We start from the raw sequence: 18,414 nt of genomic DNA on the forward strand, positions 1-18,414 counted from the left end.
ATATCATCTGTGTGCTTTAATAGTTTAGTTTCTTGAGTTTCTGCGTGTCAATTTAAAATATAATAGCCACAGTTTTCGCGTTTTCGTTTGCGTTAGAAAGTAAACCGATTTTGTCATATATTACAAGTTACTTGTCAGGGGGAAATTATTTAGTTTCACCTGAGTGCTTCGGTAGTTAAGTTCTTGAATATCTGCGTTTTACTAGACACAGTTCGTGCGTTTTCGTCAGGGTCTGCAGTAGATTTCCGTAGCTCGAGTCGATAGTCCGTTTATCTGCATAGTTTAGTTTTCCACGGTCTTTGATATGGCCAGGTGCTGCGATTGTCGTATTTGGATGCGAGCCTAGTTGGTGACACTTCGCTCTCAGCTTCAGGCTGTGATAGCTTCGGCTGCAGTGGATGGGCACCACTGTTGTGGAACGGCCGTGGGGATCCAACGGACGTCCAGCGCGTCAGAGTCCTCCGATCGGCCCTCACCGGTGGCCAATCCAGTTACTGCTGGCACTGAGGCTGACCCCTCACCTGTGGTCGAGTGGGAGGTCACCCCAGGGCGAAGCAGGCGGCGTAAGACTTCCCAGGCGGCCGCACGTAAGGCCTCCCCGGTTTGTCTCACAAACAGGTTCCACCTATTGTCTGTGGCTGACACTGTCGCTGAGCCGGATGCCTTTGCCTGTCCTGTTTCAGAGGAAACCACTTAGCCTGCAAGATCCGGGCAGTCGCAGAGGGTGGGATAATTGGTAGTTGGGAGCTCCAACGTTAGACGCATTATGGGGCCCCTTATGGACTTGGCTGACAAGGAGGGAAAGAAAACCAATGTGTACTCCGTGTGCATACCGGGTGGAGTTATTCCAGATGTGCAAAGGGTCCTCCCGGATGCCATGAAGAGCACAGGGTGCAGACAACTGCAGGTGGTCGCTCACGTCGGTACCAATGATGTGTGACACTTTGGATCAGAAGAGATTCTCTCTGGTTTCGAGCGGCTAACAGAAGTGGTAAAGGGTGCCAGTCTTGCTTGCAAGATGAATGCAGAACTGACCATTTGCAGCATAGTCGACAGGACCGATTGCGGACCTCTGGTGCAGAGCCGAGTGGAGGGTCTGAATCAGAGGCTCAGGCGGTTCTGCGACCGTGTAAGCTGCAGATTCCTCGACTTGCGCCAAAGGGTGGTTGGTTTCGGGTTCTGCTGAATTGGTCAGGTGTCCACTATACGCAGGAGGCGGTTACACGGGTAGCAGGGGCTGTGTGGCGTGGACTGCGCGGTTTTCTAGGTTAGAAGGTCTCGGGAAAACACAAGAAGGGCTTCAGTCACAAAGGACGCAGGCTGAACACAGGAAAAACATAGATACAGGAACCATTGGTATAACAGTTGTAAATTGTCGTAGCTGTGTTGGGAAAGTACCAGAGCTCCAAGCGCTAATAGAAAGCACGGATGCTCAAATCGTTATAGGCACTGAAAGCTGGCTAAAGCCAGATTTAAGTTCAGCCGAAATTTTTTCGAAGAACCTAACGGTGTTCCGAAAAGATAAACCAAACATGGTTGGCGGTAGCGTGTTTGTTGCTGTTAAGAAGTAGTTTAACTTGTCGCGAAATTGAAGTAGATACTCCTGTGAGTCAGTATGGGCAGAGGTCATTGTTGGCAACCGGAATAAAATAATTGGATCCTTTTACCGATCTCCCAGTTCAGATGATTCAGTTGCTGAAAGGTAGAAAGAAAACTTGAGTCTGATTTCAAACACGTACCTGACTCATACGATAGTAGTTAGTGATGACTTCAATTTACCCTCGATATGTTGGCGAAAATACATGTTTAATTCCGGAGGTACGCATAAAATATCATCCGAAATTGTGTTAATCGCATTCTCTGAAAATTACTCGTATTTCGAGCAGTTACTTCATGAGCCCACGCGAATAGTAAACGGTTGTGAAAACACACTTGACCCCTTAGCAACAAATAATCCTGAGTTAATAACCAGCATCAAAACCGATTAGGGGTTAGTGAACACAGGGTTGTCGTGGCGAGATTGAACACTGTTATCCCCAAATCCTCGAAAAATAAGCGAAAAATATACCTATTCAAAAAAGCAGATAAAAATTCACTTGACGTCATCCTGAGAGACAATCTCCACTCATTCCAAATTAATGATATAAGTGTAGGCCAGATGTGGCTTAAATTCAAAGAAATAGTATCGATAGCAATTGAGAAGTTTATACCAAATAAACTAACAAACGAAGCAGCTGATCCTCCTTGGTACACAAAACGGGTTAGAACACTGTTACAGAAACAACGAAACAAACAAGCCAAATTTAAACAGACGCAAAATCCCCAAGATTGGCGATTCTTCACAGAAGCTCGAAACTTGGCGCGGAGTTCAATGCGAGACGCCTATAACAGTTTCCACAGCGAAACTTTGTCTCGAAACCTGGCAGAAAATCCAAGGAGATTCTGGTCGTATGTGAAGAAACAATCAATGCCTTCTCTGCGCGATAACAATGGAGATACTATCGAAGACAGTGCTGCCAAAGCAGATTTACTAAACCCAGCCTTCCGAAATGCCTTCACAAAAGAAGACGAAGTAAATATTCAAGGATTCGAATCGAGAACAGCTGTCAACATGAGTAACGTAGAAGAAAATACCCTCGGAGTTGTGAAACAACTCAAATCACTTAATAAAAGCAAGTTTTCTAGTCCAGACTGTATAACAATTAGGTTCCTTTCAGAGTATGCTGATCCATTAGCTCCATACTTAACAATCATAAACAATCGTTCGCTCGACGAAAGATCCGTACCCAAAGACTGGAAAGTTGCAAAGGTCACACCAATATTCAAGAAAGGTAGTAGGAGTAATCCACTAAATTACAGGCCCATATCGTTAACGTCGATATGCAGCAGGAGTTTAGAACATACATTGTGTTCGAACATTATGAATTACCTCGAAGGAAACGGTCTATTGACACACAGTCAACATCGGTTTAGAAAACATCGCTCCTGTGAAACACAACTAGCTCTTTATCCACATGAAATGCTGAGTGTTATTGACAACGGATATCAGATAGATTCGGTATTCCTGGATTTCCGGAGGGCTTTTGACACTGTACCACACAAGCGGTTCGTAGTAAAATTGCGTGCTTCTGGAATATTGTCTCAGTTATGTGACTGGATTTGCGATTTCCTGTGAGAGAGGTCACAGTTCGTAGTAATTGACGGAAAGTCATCGAATAAAACAGAAGTGATTTCAGGTGTTCCCCAAGGTAGTGTTATAGGCCGTTTGCTGTTCATTACCTATGTAAACGATTTGGGAGACAATCTGAGCAGCCGTCTTCGGTTGTTTGCAGATGACGCTGTCGTTTAATGACTAATAAAATCATCAGAAGATCAAAACAAACTGCAATACGATTTATAAAAGAATATCTGAATGGTCTAAAAGTGGCAGTTGACCCTAAATAACGAAAAGTGTGAGGTCATCCACATGAGTACTAAAAGGAACTCGTTAAACTTCGGTTACACAATAAATCAGTCTAATCTAAAAGCCGTAAATTCAACTAAATACCTATGTTTGACATCGAAAAAGTTCAAAGAAAGGCAGCACGTTTTGTATTATATCGAAATATGGGAGAGAGTGTCACAGGAATGATACGGGATTTGGGCTGGAAATCGTTAAAAGAAAGGCGTTTTTCGTTGCGACGGAATCTTCTCAAGAAATTCCAATCACCAGCTTTCTCCTCCGAATGCGAAAATATTTTGTTGACGCCGACCTACATAGGGCGGAACGATCACCACGATAAAGTAAGGGAAATCAGAGCTCGTACGGGAAGATATAGGTGTTCATTCTTTGCGCGCTATACGAGATTGGAATAATAGAGAATTGTGAAGGGGGTCCGATTAACCCTCTAGCAGGCACTTAAATGTGATTTGCAGAGTATCCATGTTAGGTGTGCAAATGACGTTCTGTGTTATATCAGCTTCTCAAAACAGCTTTTTAATTTGTTCTGTTCTGTGTGACGTGATAATTTCAATGGATATCTTGTACATTACGAACATGAGGTCGACATGAGTCTTACTTGTTCAGTTTCTTGTGAAAGAGAATAATCACAACGTTGTTCCAGTTTTGGGGTCGTTTAGCGTAAATACGACTCCTCCGACAAGAATTTCGAAGTTTCTGCGGGGATATTTTCTGAGTACCTCGGATTAAGGGACCTGTGGCTCGTCACATAGCAGGCCAATGCGAAACAGAGTAATGCAATATCCCTCAGACAGACCCTATGGTACTGTGCTGTGGGTGCCGTCGCTGTGGGAAAATTTCACCACAGTTCGTTGTGTCGCTCTTTCAGTGCACTCAATGAATTCGTACACGTGGTAGACCCTACGTGTCAGTTAAGTCTCCATCAATAAACCTTTCCATTATCGTTAATGCACATTTTACACTGCTGGAAAATAAACCTAAGCAAAAATAAGAAGTGCTGAATGCATGGTTGAGGACATGGAGAAAAGTGGGCGTCTGTTGTCAAGAAGTTCCATGTGTAAGTGGAACAATATTCTTTCCAAACATGGCGCACAGCACACCCCGTCGACATTTGCACTGTTATCATGTTGTTTTAATGGTCTTGCCAATGCTTTGCAATTGCTAAATATGTATGGGAATTAGATGTATGTACCAGTCTCCTTCTCCATTCTCTCTGTACATCTCTTCGTTCTCCTCACGTGGATCATCTCCTTCTCCCTCCTCTCTCTCTCTATTCTTCTCTTCCTCTCTCCCTGTGCATCACTTCCTCTATGTATATCCCCTCCCTCCCTCTCTAATCTTGAGCCTTGTTTTTTGCTATTTGCAAATTCAGATTACATACTGAACTTTCCCACTTCCTCTGAAAACTGACTGGGAGGACGAAAACAGGACAGCACATTGTTGTTTAGACAGTTTCTGTTTGAAAATATACGAAATGAGAAAGAATATATATATACACGAGGGTGAGTAAAATGAAAACATTAAATTTGTAATAACAAATCGAAATTTCGCACCGTTATCCTTGTAAGTTGGTAAACTTGCTACAAACAGGCGTGCAAAATGGCCTGTAGGTGGCATCATAGTGCAGATGCACACCTACCGCCGCAGTATCAGTATAAAGATGGCCGCCCCACTTGCGACTTGCACCAGGAAAGAACAGCGTTCTGTTATTCGGTTTTTGCGTAGTGAAGGTGTGAAACCTATTGAAATTCATCGACGAATGAAGGTTCAGAACGATGATGCAGGTTTGTCACTGCAGCAAGTCTACGAATGGAGTAGGATTGTGTAAGATGTGCTCCAGTTTCACAAAGTGTCTGCAGGATGGATGCCACGGCAGCTGACTCCAGAAATGAGAGAACGACGTGTTGATGCTTGTGAAGAACATTTTCGGCGCCTTGAACGAGAAGGTGATGGCTTCCTTGCAAGAACCGTTACTGGGGACGAAACTTGGGTTCACTTACACCAACCGGAAACGAAGGGAGCGAGCAAGGAATGGCGCCATTCCTCATCACCAAAACCAAAGAAGTTTCGAACAGAACCATCAGCAGGGAAGGTTATGCTGACTTTCTTTTGGGACGAAAAAGGCGTCATTTTGGAGCATTACATGCCTAGAGGAACCACTGTCATCAGTGCATCATACAAAGATCTCCTAAAAAATCATCTGCGGCCTGCAATCAGATCAAAGCGACGTGGATTGCTGTCACCAGGTGTCCTTTTACAACATGACAATGCAAGGCCCCACACTGCCCGTACAACAGTTGCAATAATCACAGACCTGCATTTTGAGTGTCTTTCTCATCCAACATACTCACCAGACCATGCCCCAAGAGATTTCCATATGTTTGAACCACTCAAAGACGCAATGGGAGGAAAGAAGTTCCGTTCTGATGAAGATGTACGCCACGTGGTGCATGAATGGTTGCGTGGACTACCAAAAGAATTTTTTTCTAAAGGAGTTTATGCACTTTGTAAGCGCTGGAGGACTTGCATTGGGCGTGGGGGAGATTGAGTTGAAAAGTGATACAGCTCTGTACCACTTCTGCACAATAAATAATATTTAAAAATTATTTAAGGCTTTCATTTGACTCACCCTCGTATATTGCGTGTGTGCACATGCATGCTTGTGAGAGAGTGTGAGAACATATGATTGCTATGGGGCTATAGTTCTTAATAAAAGAAAAAAATCATGATGCAATTAATACAGCTTGCCATTTCTGTTTCCATATTCCTCTTTTTATTTTCCAGAATGCCTACGCTACAGGACATAGTAACTGCAATGGCATCTGGTCATGAAGGGTGAGTATTCTGTTTACTCTTTACGGAATTTGCAAAAGGTTTGTTGTACCTACAGCAGCTGATTGATATTGCCAGGCAGTCTTGATACACCAACACGAGTGAATTGCCTACAAGGTAAGAGGATGCTAGTTTCACTAATTGTATACATACCCCTGTGGTCAATGCTGGTACGGCGCTGTTGTGCTGTGGCACTTGGCTCAGAGAGAGCCAATTCAAACACTGGTAGCGGAAGAAATCTCCATAGTAAACATTTGGCCAATAAGGTGAGGTTGCAGTGTACAGTTTCTAATCACCAGACAAGTTTCTAAAATGACAATGAGATCGTTTGTGAATCGCATATTATCAATTAACCATTTACTTTTCAACAATTTTAAATTTACCTTTATTCATGTTTTAATTATTACATTTTATCACTTTAATAAGTTACACACTTGGCAAGTCTGCTGTAGACTTTACCTGTTGCACTATTTACTTATTGCATTCTGTACAATTTTATAGACTTTGTAGACTTACAGAAGCGACAGCTAACGAGCTTATGGGACAAACATATGTTGTGTTTCTGTACTGCAGTGTGTTATGAACAGCAGCGCTATTGGTAGCATGACTCCGTCGGAACTGTGGCTTGGTTTACACCGTATTTTAAATGTGTGACAAGCTAAGCTGATTTTGTGAACATTTTACGGCTTTTTCATAGTAGTATATGTGAGAAAATAGGTATGCCTCGTCATATTTTAAGCGCTTGTTTCCACATGTATGAAAGTAATAATTTTTCATTATGGAAAATTTTATTATTTTAAGATGTAATCTGTTAGTTGTACTTCATTTCCAATGTTTCGTTGAAGGTATGAATGTGATCATTTCTGGGCAAAAGTCTTGTGATCATTGACGAAAATAAATGTAAAAGAAATTTACTCTACATTTCCTGGATCACTGTTTTAATTCGCGACTATGACGCAGCTCCGGAAGTTATTCATAGTATCTTCCTGATTCAGTTGCCCTCAAACATCACTTTCAATAATTAACAATCCCAAAACGTTGAAACTTGTCTTCTAAGAAGAGGATTCAAAGCCATTTTATGTTCAGTTTCAAATTTGAAACTGCCATTTTGCAATTGTTATTTGTGATCATAAATGATGTTCTTAGAGTGTGTCCAGAATTAGGAAAACAATGTTTGATGTCTTATTGGTGCTGACTTGGATGAAGTGAGGTGCGGTAAAAATTGTCTTTTCGTGGAATCGAACTGATATGAAACAGCCAAAATTCCGTTAACCATTCTTTTAAAACTGTTGCGGTCTTGCCAACACAAGCGCCACGCGTTACTATGGATCCTACTGCGAGTTTGATGTGATAGAGATCGAAGTCTGAGAGATGAATGTTGCCTCAACTCATCGCAGCTGTCCATCAGGTGATTCAGCCAAACAAGCCATTTACGTCTCCGTCTTGCACGACTGTAATGGAGATGACACAACATAATATTTAATTGCCGGCCGCGGTGGTCTAGCGGTTCTGGCGCTGCAGTCCGGAACCGCGGGACTGCTACGGTCGCAGGTTCGAATCCTGCCTCGGGCATGGGTGTGTGTGATGTCCTTAGGTTAGTTAGGTTTAAGTAGTTCTAAGTTCTAGGGGACTTATGACCTAAGATGTTGAGTCCCATAGTGCTCAGAGCCATCATCAATATTTAATTTTAAATTGTGATGGCGCTGGCCATTAGGTTGCAGACTAGATAGCAGCCGTGATTTAAGAGGCCATCCAGTTACCTCCAGTGAAGGGAGAGGTGGAGCAAGTGAGTGGTTCGTACATCATTTGCTGCTGAAATGAAAAACTTGTTTCTAATTTTCTAATGGTATCGTTAAACTTGTGCAATGATCGACCGATTGCACTGACAAGCAGGGTTCCTATCTAGGAAAATGGTACCATTGTAAATTTTATACTGTTATGATAAATCTGGAAACTATACTGTTTCATGTTCCTTTGTGCTACGAGGGTAATCCCAAAAGTAAAGTCTCCTATTTTTTATACGTACATAGACCTGTTTGTTACTACAATGTTTTGCATCATTTTACAGCTTGAACATTTAGTTATTCGACATAATCACCACTTCTGTCGATGCATTTTTGTAGATGCTGTGGCAGTTTTTGTATGCCCATGTCATACCAGCTCGCCGCCATGCTGTTCAGAAAGTTATGAACCTCTTCTTTCACCTCGTCGTCGGAGCTGCATCGCTTTCCGGCCAAATGTTCATTTGACCTAGGGAACAGGTGATATTCACTGGCGCCAAGTCAGGACTACAGAGTGGGTGATTATGTTCCACTGAAACTGTTGCAGGAGAGCAACGGTTTGGCGAGCGATGTGTGGGCGAGTGTTGTCATGGAGAATGTGTACGCCCTTGCCCAACATTCCTCTTCTCTGGTTCTGAATTGCCCGTTTGAGATTTTTCAGAGTCTCACAGTACCTGTCAGCGTTAACTGTGGTCCCAGAGATTGAGCTCCGACGACGAGGTGAAAGAAAAGGTTCATAACTTTCTGAGCAGCACGGCGGCGAGCAGATATGACATGGGAAAACAAAAACTGCTACAGTGTTGAAAGGGTCCTGTAGCCACCTTTCGTTTGTCCGGTAGCCCATTTTCACTGGTATTTCTCTTTCCTTCCTTGTTTCTCTTTTCTCATAATTATCATAGTGGTGTGATAGAATGAATGTGGTTGTGTGTCACGTTGCTAGACGGTGGCGTAGTCTGCTGCAGGAAGTCTGCGATAGTCGTACAGATTCAGCAGCAGTTGTACAGAATAGCCAACTCTCGTAGTGGTCAAGTAGGCAAACAGGTTTTCGCTACTTGTGAGAAATCCACCTGCGTTAGGTTGGCGGAGGAAGTGGCATCTTTGGGTTTTCCGGGCCACGTGAAGCGTGGAAGAGGCTGGAGAAGAAGCGGAAGGCGGTCTGCCGCCGGTACGGGAAGCGTCCACAGCTGTGCTCCAGTCGAAGAAGGGTGGGTTAGACTGACCGCGTGGCGCGTTGTTACTTGGAGAGAGGAGAGATGTTAGCTTTTGGTCTCGCTTTTCAACTCTGAAAGATTGCTTTGCCTTGTCGCAGCAAGGAATGTAAAACTTTGGCAGATTTTTCTTTTAGTAAATTTCTATAGCAGACGTGGATCCACCGGAAGAGCGCCACACAAAGGTGTCGAGAAGAAGTGAGCACTCGCTTCTGTATGAATGTCTGTTTGCCTTCAGCTGTGCCTGTATAAGCTTTCATTTTTCTAAATATTAATAGCTTTGCCTTATCGCAAATTTTCCTTGCTTTATGTATCTTTCGTCCGTGGGGAGCCGACCACGTGGTTCAACATTCAAGTTTTGTTGGGCTACCGTCATCACTAACTGTCCGGTATCATGTTTGTTTTAAAGAACGTTAACTGTTCATGATTTTATGATGTGATATTGTTGCAGCTTGGCCACGATACCTAGAAATTGCGTCTCCACAAACCACGTGGGCACGCGGGTGTACTGCGAAACGTGTACCGTTTCACGAGTTATTGCGATCAGTTACCGGGCAACAGCAGTTGTATGAATGATTCACACCAATGATTGTAGTTGTAGATTATAGCGGTGAACGTATCGACGCTTTTCTTTAATGTTTTAGGAATTAATATTATCAGGAATTGTGTACATGCCTCACATCCTTATCTTTGGAATAATGATTTTATCTACAATTTTCTCTTGTGTTCCGAGATTACTTTTTTGCACCTAAGCCACTCACCTCGTAGCTTTCCCGATAGCACACCCAACGCGTTTCCTTACGCACAGGTCCAGTGATTAGTCTCCCCTTGTATTTTTTAACAAATGCTTTAGATTAAGTCTTATTTTCAGGTGTGTTGCTGCGAGCTGATCTTCTGCATAGTGTTCATTCATGTACTATTTTTTTTTAAATGTTTGATTGTCGTGAACAGTGCATGGGCAATACTATTAATTACATCGTATCCCCCATGAGCGACATCACAACGTATGCATTTTTGTGAGTTTTTGGTCTGTGATCAAATTAATTTATTTTCCGACTCGACCAAACCTTCGATTAGTTGTATGGTTAGAGTCGGTGGCGACCCTAATCTTCTCACGTTAACTTCACAAGCAATAAGTATTTACATTCCCAATAATAACGTAATAACCCGTAGAAACAGAATAGTTACGGTGTCTACACAAATGCATCGACAGTAATGCTGATTAGCTCGCAAAATAGCTAAATGTCCAAGCTGTAAACTGACGTAAACCATTGTAGAAATAAACAGGTCTACTTACTTATGAAAAAATAAGAGGCCTTACTTTTGGGATTACCCTCGTATATGCATACATTCATATACAGCAAGGGTGTTTTACCCTCGCCCTTGAGCACACGAAAACCATCTTCATAATCACTATCATCATCATCATCATCTTTATCATATTTCTTGTTGTAGGTCTGCTGCTCTGGAATACAATAAAGGATCACACTCTACAGGAGAGGGGGACCGGTACGAGGAGCGCATGCTGGCCCTGGTCTACCTCCGCTGCCTGCGATATGGGCTACACTTCCAGTTGTGTGCCAACAATGACGATGCCGGGAAGTTCGATGACGTGGTGTTGGTATGGCGACCTGAGGGACAAAATGAGGTGAACACCCTGCTCGTCCAGCTAAAGCACAAGACCTCCCCGACGGCCATGACCGTACACAGTGGCGCGTGGCTGTCAGAGGCCACGAAATGCGACTTCGGGCTCAGCATGTACTCCACCTCCTACAGAGAAATTAGCGAGACACTGGATACGAACAGAGTCACATTCGCCTTGTTGACGAACGCCTGTCTGGACGACAGTAGCCTCGACATACTTGAGCGCCAGTATGAGGGCACCTTCCCAGGTCTGGAGCTGCTAGAGGCTGGTGGCCACCTGTACAAGCTCAAACCGAACAACGAACAGGTTTGGAAGGCAGTCCATGAGGACATCAGCTTTGTGGAGAATTTCTACCTGCTGTGCCAGCAGAGCAGTTCTAATAACATTGTAGGCGACATTTGCAGGGAGCTGGAAGAATTGCTGGGCGCCGGTGACCTATGCGAAACCTTGTGTGACAGCTTGTGCAAGAGCATCAGGGACTGGATGAACAACCAAAGTGCGTGTTTGACGAGTGCTTGGAGCACATGGCAGGCACTCGTGGACGAATACGTCAGGAAGGAGGTGACCGAGTGCAGAGCAGTGACCACCAGACTCGAGTACTGCAATGTGGAAAATGTGCGGAGCTACGTGGAGTCGTGTAACCCAGCGTGGTTGAGTCCTCCAGAAAGGCAAATGGCGGCTCTCTCTGCTACGAAGATTCACCAGGCACTGGCTAATGAAACGCACATCATGGTGGCTGTGGACCGATTCAGAGTGCTGCGACACCGGATTCTCCGCTGTTGGGGACCGTACTGCCGATGGCTGGTAAGTTTCAGAGTGATGGAAGCTAGTAAGAAATTGTTATTTTAACTTGAGATTTGATGCAATCAAAGAAAATATATTTTGCTAGCCAGTCAGCCACTTTTGGTCATCATCAAAAAGATTGAACATAGTGTGAGATGGTAATCAACTAATACTTTATCACATGAAATACATATACAGGGTGTTACAAAAAGGTACGGCCAAACTTTCAGGAAACAGTCCTCACACACAAATAAAGGAAAGATGTTATGTGGACATGTGTCCGGAACCGCTTAATTCCCATGTTAGAGCTCATTTTAGTTTCGTCAGTATGTACTGTACTTCCTCGTTTCTCCGCCAGTTGGCCCAATTGAAGGAAGGTAATGTTCACTTCGGTGCTTGTGTTGACATGCGACTCATTGCTCTACAGTACTAGCATCAAGCACATCAGTACGTAGCATCAACAGGTTAGCGTGCATCAAGAACGTGGTTTTGCAGTCAGTGCAATGTTTACAAATGCGGAGCTGGCAGATGCCCATTTGATATATGGATTAGCACGGGGCAATAGCCGTGGCGCGGTACGTTTGTATCGAGACAGATTTCCAGAACGAAGGTGTCCCGACAGGAAGACGTTCGAAGCAATAGATCGGCGTCTTAGGGAGCACGGAATATTCCAGCCTATGACCCGGGACTAGGGAAGACCTAGAACGACGAGGACACCTGCAAAGCACGAGGCAATTTTTCGTGCAGTTGACGATAACTCTAATGTCAGCGTCAGAGAAGTTGCTGCTGTACAAGGTAACGCTGACCACGTCACTGTATGGAGAGTGCTACGGGAGAACCAGTTGTTTCCGTACCACGTACAGCGTGTGCAGGCACTATCAGCAGCTGATTGGCCTCCACAGGTACACTTCTGCGAATGGTTCATCCAACAATGTGTCAATCCTCATTTCAGTGCAAATGTTCTCTTTACGGATGAGGCTTCATTCCAACGTGATCAAATTGTAAATTTTCACACTCAACATGTGTGGGCTGACGAGAATCCGCACGCAATTGTGCAATCACTTCATCAACACAGATTTTCTGTGAACGTTTGGTGATGTCTTGATTGGGCCCCATGTTCTTCCACCTACGCTCAATGGAGCACGTTATCATGATTTCATACGGGATACTCTACCTGTGCTGCTAGAACATGTGCCTTTACAAGTACGACACAACATGTGGTTCATGCACGATGGAGCTCCTGCACATTTCAGTCAAAGTGTTCGTACGCTTCTCAACAACAGATTCGGTGACCGATGGATTGGTAGAGGCGGACCAATTCCATGGCCTCCACGCTCTCCTGACCTCAACCCTCTTGACTTTCATTTATGGGGGCATTTGAAAGCTCTTGTCTACGCAACCCCGGTACCAAATGTAGAGACTCTTGGTGCTTGTATTGTGGATGGCTGTGATACAATACACCATTCTCCAGGGCTGCATCAGCGCATCAGGGATTCCATGCGACGGAGGGTGGATGCATGTATCCTCGCTAAAGGAGGACATTTTGAACGTTTCCTGTAACAAAGTTTTTGAAGTCACCCCGGTACGTTCTGTTGCTGTCTGTTTCCATCCATGATTAATGTGATTTGAAGAGAAGTAATAAAATGAGCTCTAACATGGAAAGTAAGCGTTTCCGGACACATGTCCACAAAACATATTTTCTTTCTTTGTGTGTGAGGAATGTTTCCCGAAAGTTTGGCCGTACCTTTTTGTAACACCCTGTATACAGGATGTATCACCTAAAATTTGCACCACAAATATTGCGGAACTGGAAAGTGCTATTTATGTGTGGCTTTCACAGAATGTATTGCTAGTCAGGGGCTTGTATTGTTAGCCAGTAAACCTGTTTTAATGTTACTTAGAAAGTACATTTTTTGTGCGAACATATACGTTTTGAATGGAACAGTGCCTATTGACATTAACAAACTAAAAGTAGTGTAAATCAGAATGTCAGTGGTGTTTGTTGCAGGATTTTAGTGAGAATCTTTTATGAGATATCGTATTTTGCGAAGTCCCTATACCAACAGTTGTACGATACCTATGGTAGCACACACTAAACGACACAAGTTTATACACTAGTTATGCGGATTATGACCAGTATTGAGACAATTGACCATCAAAGGTTGTGTTCAAAACGACAATATCAGTGGCAATACTGCTTCCAGTCTGGTATGAAAAAACGTCTGCACACATACCAGCATTTCAGCAGACTTGTAGTAATACATCATTGCATATCATCGGGTGTAGTTGCTATGTCCTTTGTAGATTACATCTTTCAGCTTTCCCCACAGAATAAAGTCTACAGGCGTCAAATCCATGGAATGGGCCAGCCAAGGTGCAGGTCCTCTGCTTCCAATCCAACAGTTTGGAAGAAGCTTAGATGGCTGACCATCCGGTTTGCCATGCACTGTTGGCAAACGGGGTGCACTCAGCCCTGGTAAGGCAAGCTGAGGTGCTAGTTGATAGAAAAGTTGTGGCTTCAGTCTTGGAAACTGACATACAGCCAGGAGAGCGGTGTGCTGACCACATGACATAGGATGCCACCTAGTGGTGTTGCGAGCGCGTGACTTGGTAACAGGGGATCATCCTAGCAAAGATATGGGCTGTAAATGGAGAAATTCATCAAGATAAGTTGCTTTGACCACAAGCCCCTCCATATCCGCATCCAGTGACGCCTGTAGGCTGAGCATGACTTATGAGTGTGTATGTGTGTCTCTCTCCCTCATATACCAAAAAACGTTTTGCATCACCCAAGTTCCCAGAACTCCAGAAGATAGACGTTGACTGTGGATATTGTATCACAGACACAGTTCCTATGACTGTTCAGAGATATCACTAAACCGGCCCAAAGATGTAAACAACCATGCATCTGCAGCACCTATTAGACGGAGGGGGTCCGACAGCCGATCAGTTCCAACCATTCCACCAGGAAGGAGGTACATGGCTCGTGTTGACTGTAGTTCAACCATGCCTAGACGATCATTACCGCGATTCGATCGCGTCCGTATTGTTACTTTGTGCCAGGAAGGGCTCTCAACAAGGGAAGTGTCCATGCATCTCGCAGTGCACCAAAGCGATTTTGCTCGGACATGGAGTAGATACAGAGAGACAGGAACTGTTGATTACATGCGTAGTTCAAGCCTCCCAAGGGCTACTACTGCAGTGGATGACCGCTACTTACGGCTTATGGCTCGGAGGAACCCTGACAGCAACGCCATCATGTTGAATAATGATTGTTGTGCAGCAACAGGACGCCGTGTTACGACTTAAACTGTGCGCAATACGCTGCATGATGCGCAACTTCACTCCCGACGTCCATGGCGTGGTCCATCTTTGCGGTACAGATGGGCCCAACAACATGCCGAATGGACCGCTCAGTATTGGCATCAAGTTCTCTTTACTGATGACTGTTGCATATGCCTTCAACCAGACAATCGTTGGAGACGTGTTTGGAGGCAACACGGTCAGGCTGAACGCCTTAGATACACTGCCCAGCGAGTGCAGCAAGGTGGGCGTTCCCTGCTGTTTTGGGGTCGCATTATGTGGTGCCGACGTACGCCGCTGGTGGTCATGGAAGGTGCCATATCGGCTGTACGATACGTGAATGACATCCTCTGACCGATATTGCAACCATATCGGCAGCATATTGGCGAGGCACTCGTCTTCATGGGCAACAATTCGCGCCTCCATCGTGCACATCTTGTGAATGACTTCCTTCCGGATAGCGACATCGCTTAACTAGAGTGGCCAGCATGTTCTCCAGACATGAACCCTATCGAACATGCCTGGGAAAGATTGAAAAGGGCTGTTTATGGATGACGTGACCCACCAACCACTCTGAGGGATCTACACCGAATCGCCGATGAGGAGTGGGACAATCTGGACCAAAAGTGCTTTGATGAACTTGTGGATAGTACGCCACAACGAATACAGGCGTGCATCAATGCAAGAGGGCGTGCTATTGGGTATTAGAGGTACCGGTGTGTACAGCAATCTGGACCACCACCTCTGAAGGTATCGCTGTATCGTGGTACAACATTCAGTGTGTGGTTTTCATGAACAATAAAAAGAGCGGCAATGATGTTTATGTTGATCTCTATTCCAATTTTCTGTATAGGTTCAGGAACTCTCTGAACCGAGGAGATGCAAAACTTTTTTGATGTATATACATTGGCACCCCATAGCGTCCCGTATGTGTCCCATCGATTTACTTCAGAACAGGTGCATTTTGTGGCCAAAACATCTACATGAGTTAACTAACATGCTCGTATTACCACTGCAGCAGAATTCTGTCCTTGTGACAGGAACTGATATTCTGCTGGAGATGTCACAGCCCTCGGGGAGGACATGTAGCACGAAGGAATCCAGGTGGGCCACAATAGTAACTAGTCCACAGGTCCCATAGTGGTTTGGATTACCACCAGAGGTCCCCTGGAAGTCCAGAGGAACCTCCATCATAGCACAATACTGCCACTACCAGAGTCCTAGCATGACACAGCGAATGTTTCGCACAGGCATTCGCTCGAATGACGGCAACTCTGGATATGACCACCGATTGTGTGTAGTGAGGAACAAGATTCATTTGACCAGGAGATACGTTTCGACTTATCCACGGTCAAGTCTCAATGATCCTGTGACCACTGAATCATAACTGATGATGTCGTTGAATCATCATGATGACCTCGAGCGTTCGGCATCTGTACCAGGTTGGACTAAAGGAAGACATCAGATATTTTCAGAGGTAAGTTGCAAGATTTGTGACTGATAGATTCGAACAACATGCAAATGTACGGAGGTTCTTCGGGAACTCCAATGGGAATCCCTGGAAGGAAGGACATTCTTTATGAGGAACACTATTGAGAATAGAGAACCGGCATTTGAAGCTAACTGGAGAACGATTCTCCCACCTCCAGCACACGTTGCGTGTAAGAACCACGAAGATGAGATGCGAGTAATTAGGGCTGATACGGAAACATATACAGTCGTTTTTCCCTCCCTTTGTTTGCGAGTGAAGCAGGAAGGAAAGTGATTAGTAGTGGTATGGGGTACCCTCTGCCACGCATTATGGCGGATTGTGGAGTATCATGTAGATATACACTACTGGCCATTAAAATTGCTACACCACAGAAGCGAAATTTAACCGACAGGAAAAAGATGCTGTGATATGCAAATGATTAGCTTTTCAGAGCATTCACAAAAGATTGGCGCCGGTGGCGACACCTATAACGTGCTAACATGAGGAAAGTTTCCAACCGATTTCTCTTACACAAACAGCTGTTGACCGGTGTTGCCTGGTGAAACGTTGTTGTGATGCCTCGTGTATGGAGGAGAAATGCGTACCGTCACGTTTCCGACTTTGACAAAGGTCGGATTGTAGCCGATCTCGATTGCGGTTTATCGTATCGCGACATTGCTGCTCGCGTTGGTCGAGATCCAATGACTGTTAGCAGAATATGGAATCGGTGGTTTCAGGAGGGCAATACGGAACGCCGTGCTGGATCCCAACGGCCTCCTATCACTAGCAGTCGATGTGACAGGCATCTTATCCGCATGGTTGTAACGGATCGTGCAGCCACGTCTCGATCCCTGAGTCAAGACAACAACCATCTACACGAACAGTTTGACGACGTTTGCAGCTTCATGGACTATCAGGTCGGAGACCAAGGCTGCGGTTACCCTTGACGCTGCATCACAGACAGGAGCGCCTGAGATAGTGTACTGAACGACGAACCTAGGTGCACGAATGGCAAAACGCCATTTTTTCGGATGAATCCAGGTTCTGTTTACAGCATCATGATGGTCGCATCCGTGTTTGGCGACATCGCGGTGAACGCACATTGGAAGCGTGTATTCGTCATCGCCATACTGGCGTATCACCCGGCGTGAGGGTATGGGGTGCCATGGGTTACACGTCTCGGTCACCTTTTGTTCGTATTGACGGCACTTTGAACATTGGACGTTACATTTAAGATGTGTTACGACCCGTGGCTCTACTCTTCATTCGATCTCTTCGAAACCCCACATTTCAGCAGGACAACGCACGACTGCATGTTGCAGATCCTATACGGACCTTTCTGGATACAGAAAATGTTCGACTGCTGCCCTGGCCAGCACATTCTCCAGATCTCTCATCAATTGAAAACGTCTGGTTAATGGTGGGCGAGCAACTGGCTCGTCACAATAAGCCAGTCACTACTCTCGATGAACTGTGGTATCGTGTTGACGCTGCATGGGCAGCTGTACCTGTACACGCCATCCAAGCTCTGTTTGACTCAATGCTTATGCGTATCAAGGCCGTTATTACGGCCAGAGGTAGTTGTTCTGGGTACTGATTTCTCAAGGCCTATGCACCCAAATTGCGTGAAAATGTAGTCACATGCCAGTTCTAGTGTAATGTATTTTTCCAATGAATAACCGTTTATCGTCTGCATTTCTTCTTGGTGTAGCAATTTTAATTGCCAGTAGTGTAGATGCAGATAACACATAGGGGTCCTTTGCTGTGAAGCTCCGTGTGCAAAAACGTGGCTGAATGGTGAGCTTGCAAACACTTGTGCCTGCACCAGCCTTGTACTCTGTCATCATTTCTGTCCTGGGTGGTCAAGCCTTTGCCCTCCACGTTCTGTGACGAGGCGTGGAGGTCAGTCAGCTTGGCGCCTGCTTGTGGTT

The 18,414-nt window shown here is 44.9% G+C and overlaps 1 protein-coding gene across 1 annotated transcript in view; it reads left to right on the top strand.

Moving 5' to 3' along the window:
* LOC126106210 (uncharacterized) overlaps nucleotides 1-18,414 on the top strand; it is an 89,057-nt gene that overhangs the window by 30,597 nt on the left and 40,046 nt on the right. The window contains exons 2-3 of the mRNA XM_049912441.1: nucleotides 6,245-6,295; nucleotides 10,737-11,730. Of these exons, the coding sequence (XP_049768398.1) occupies nucleotides 6,246-6,295; nucleotides 10,737-11,730 (1,044 nt within the window). The 5' untranslated portion in view covers nucleotide 6,245. The remainder of the gene's footprint in view (nucleotides 1-6,244; nucleotides 6,296-10,736; nucleotides 11,731-18,414) is intronic.

This window comes from Schistocerca cancellata, chromosome 10 (genome assembly GCF_023864275.1).
Source record: "Schistocerca cancellata isolate TAMUIC-IGC-003103 chromosome 10, iqSchCanc2.1, whole genome shotgun sequence".
NCBI lineage: Eukaryota > Metazoa > Arthropoda > Insecta > Orthoptera > Acrididae > Schistocerca > Schistocerca cancellata.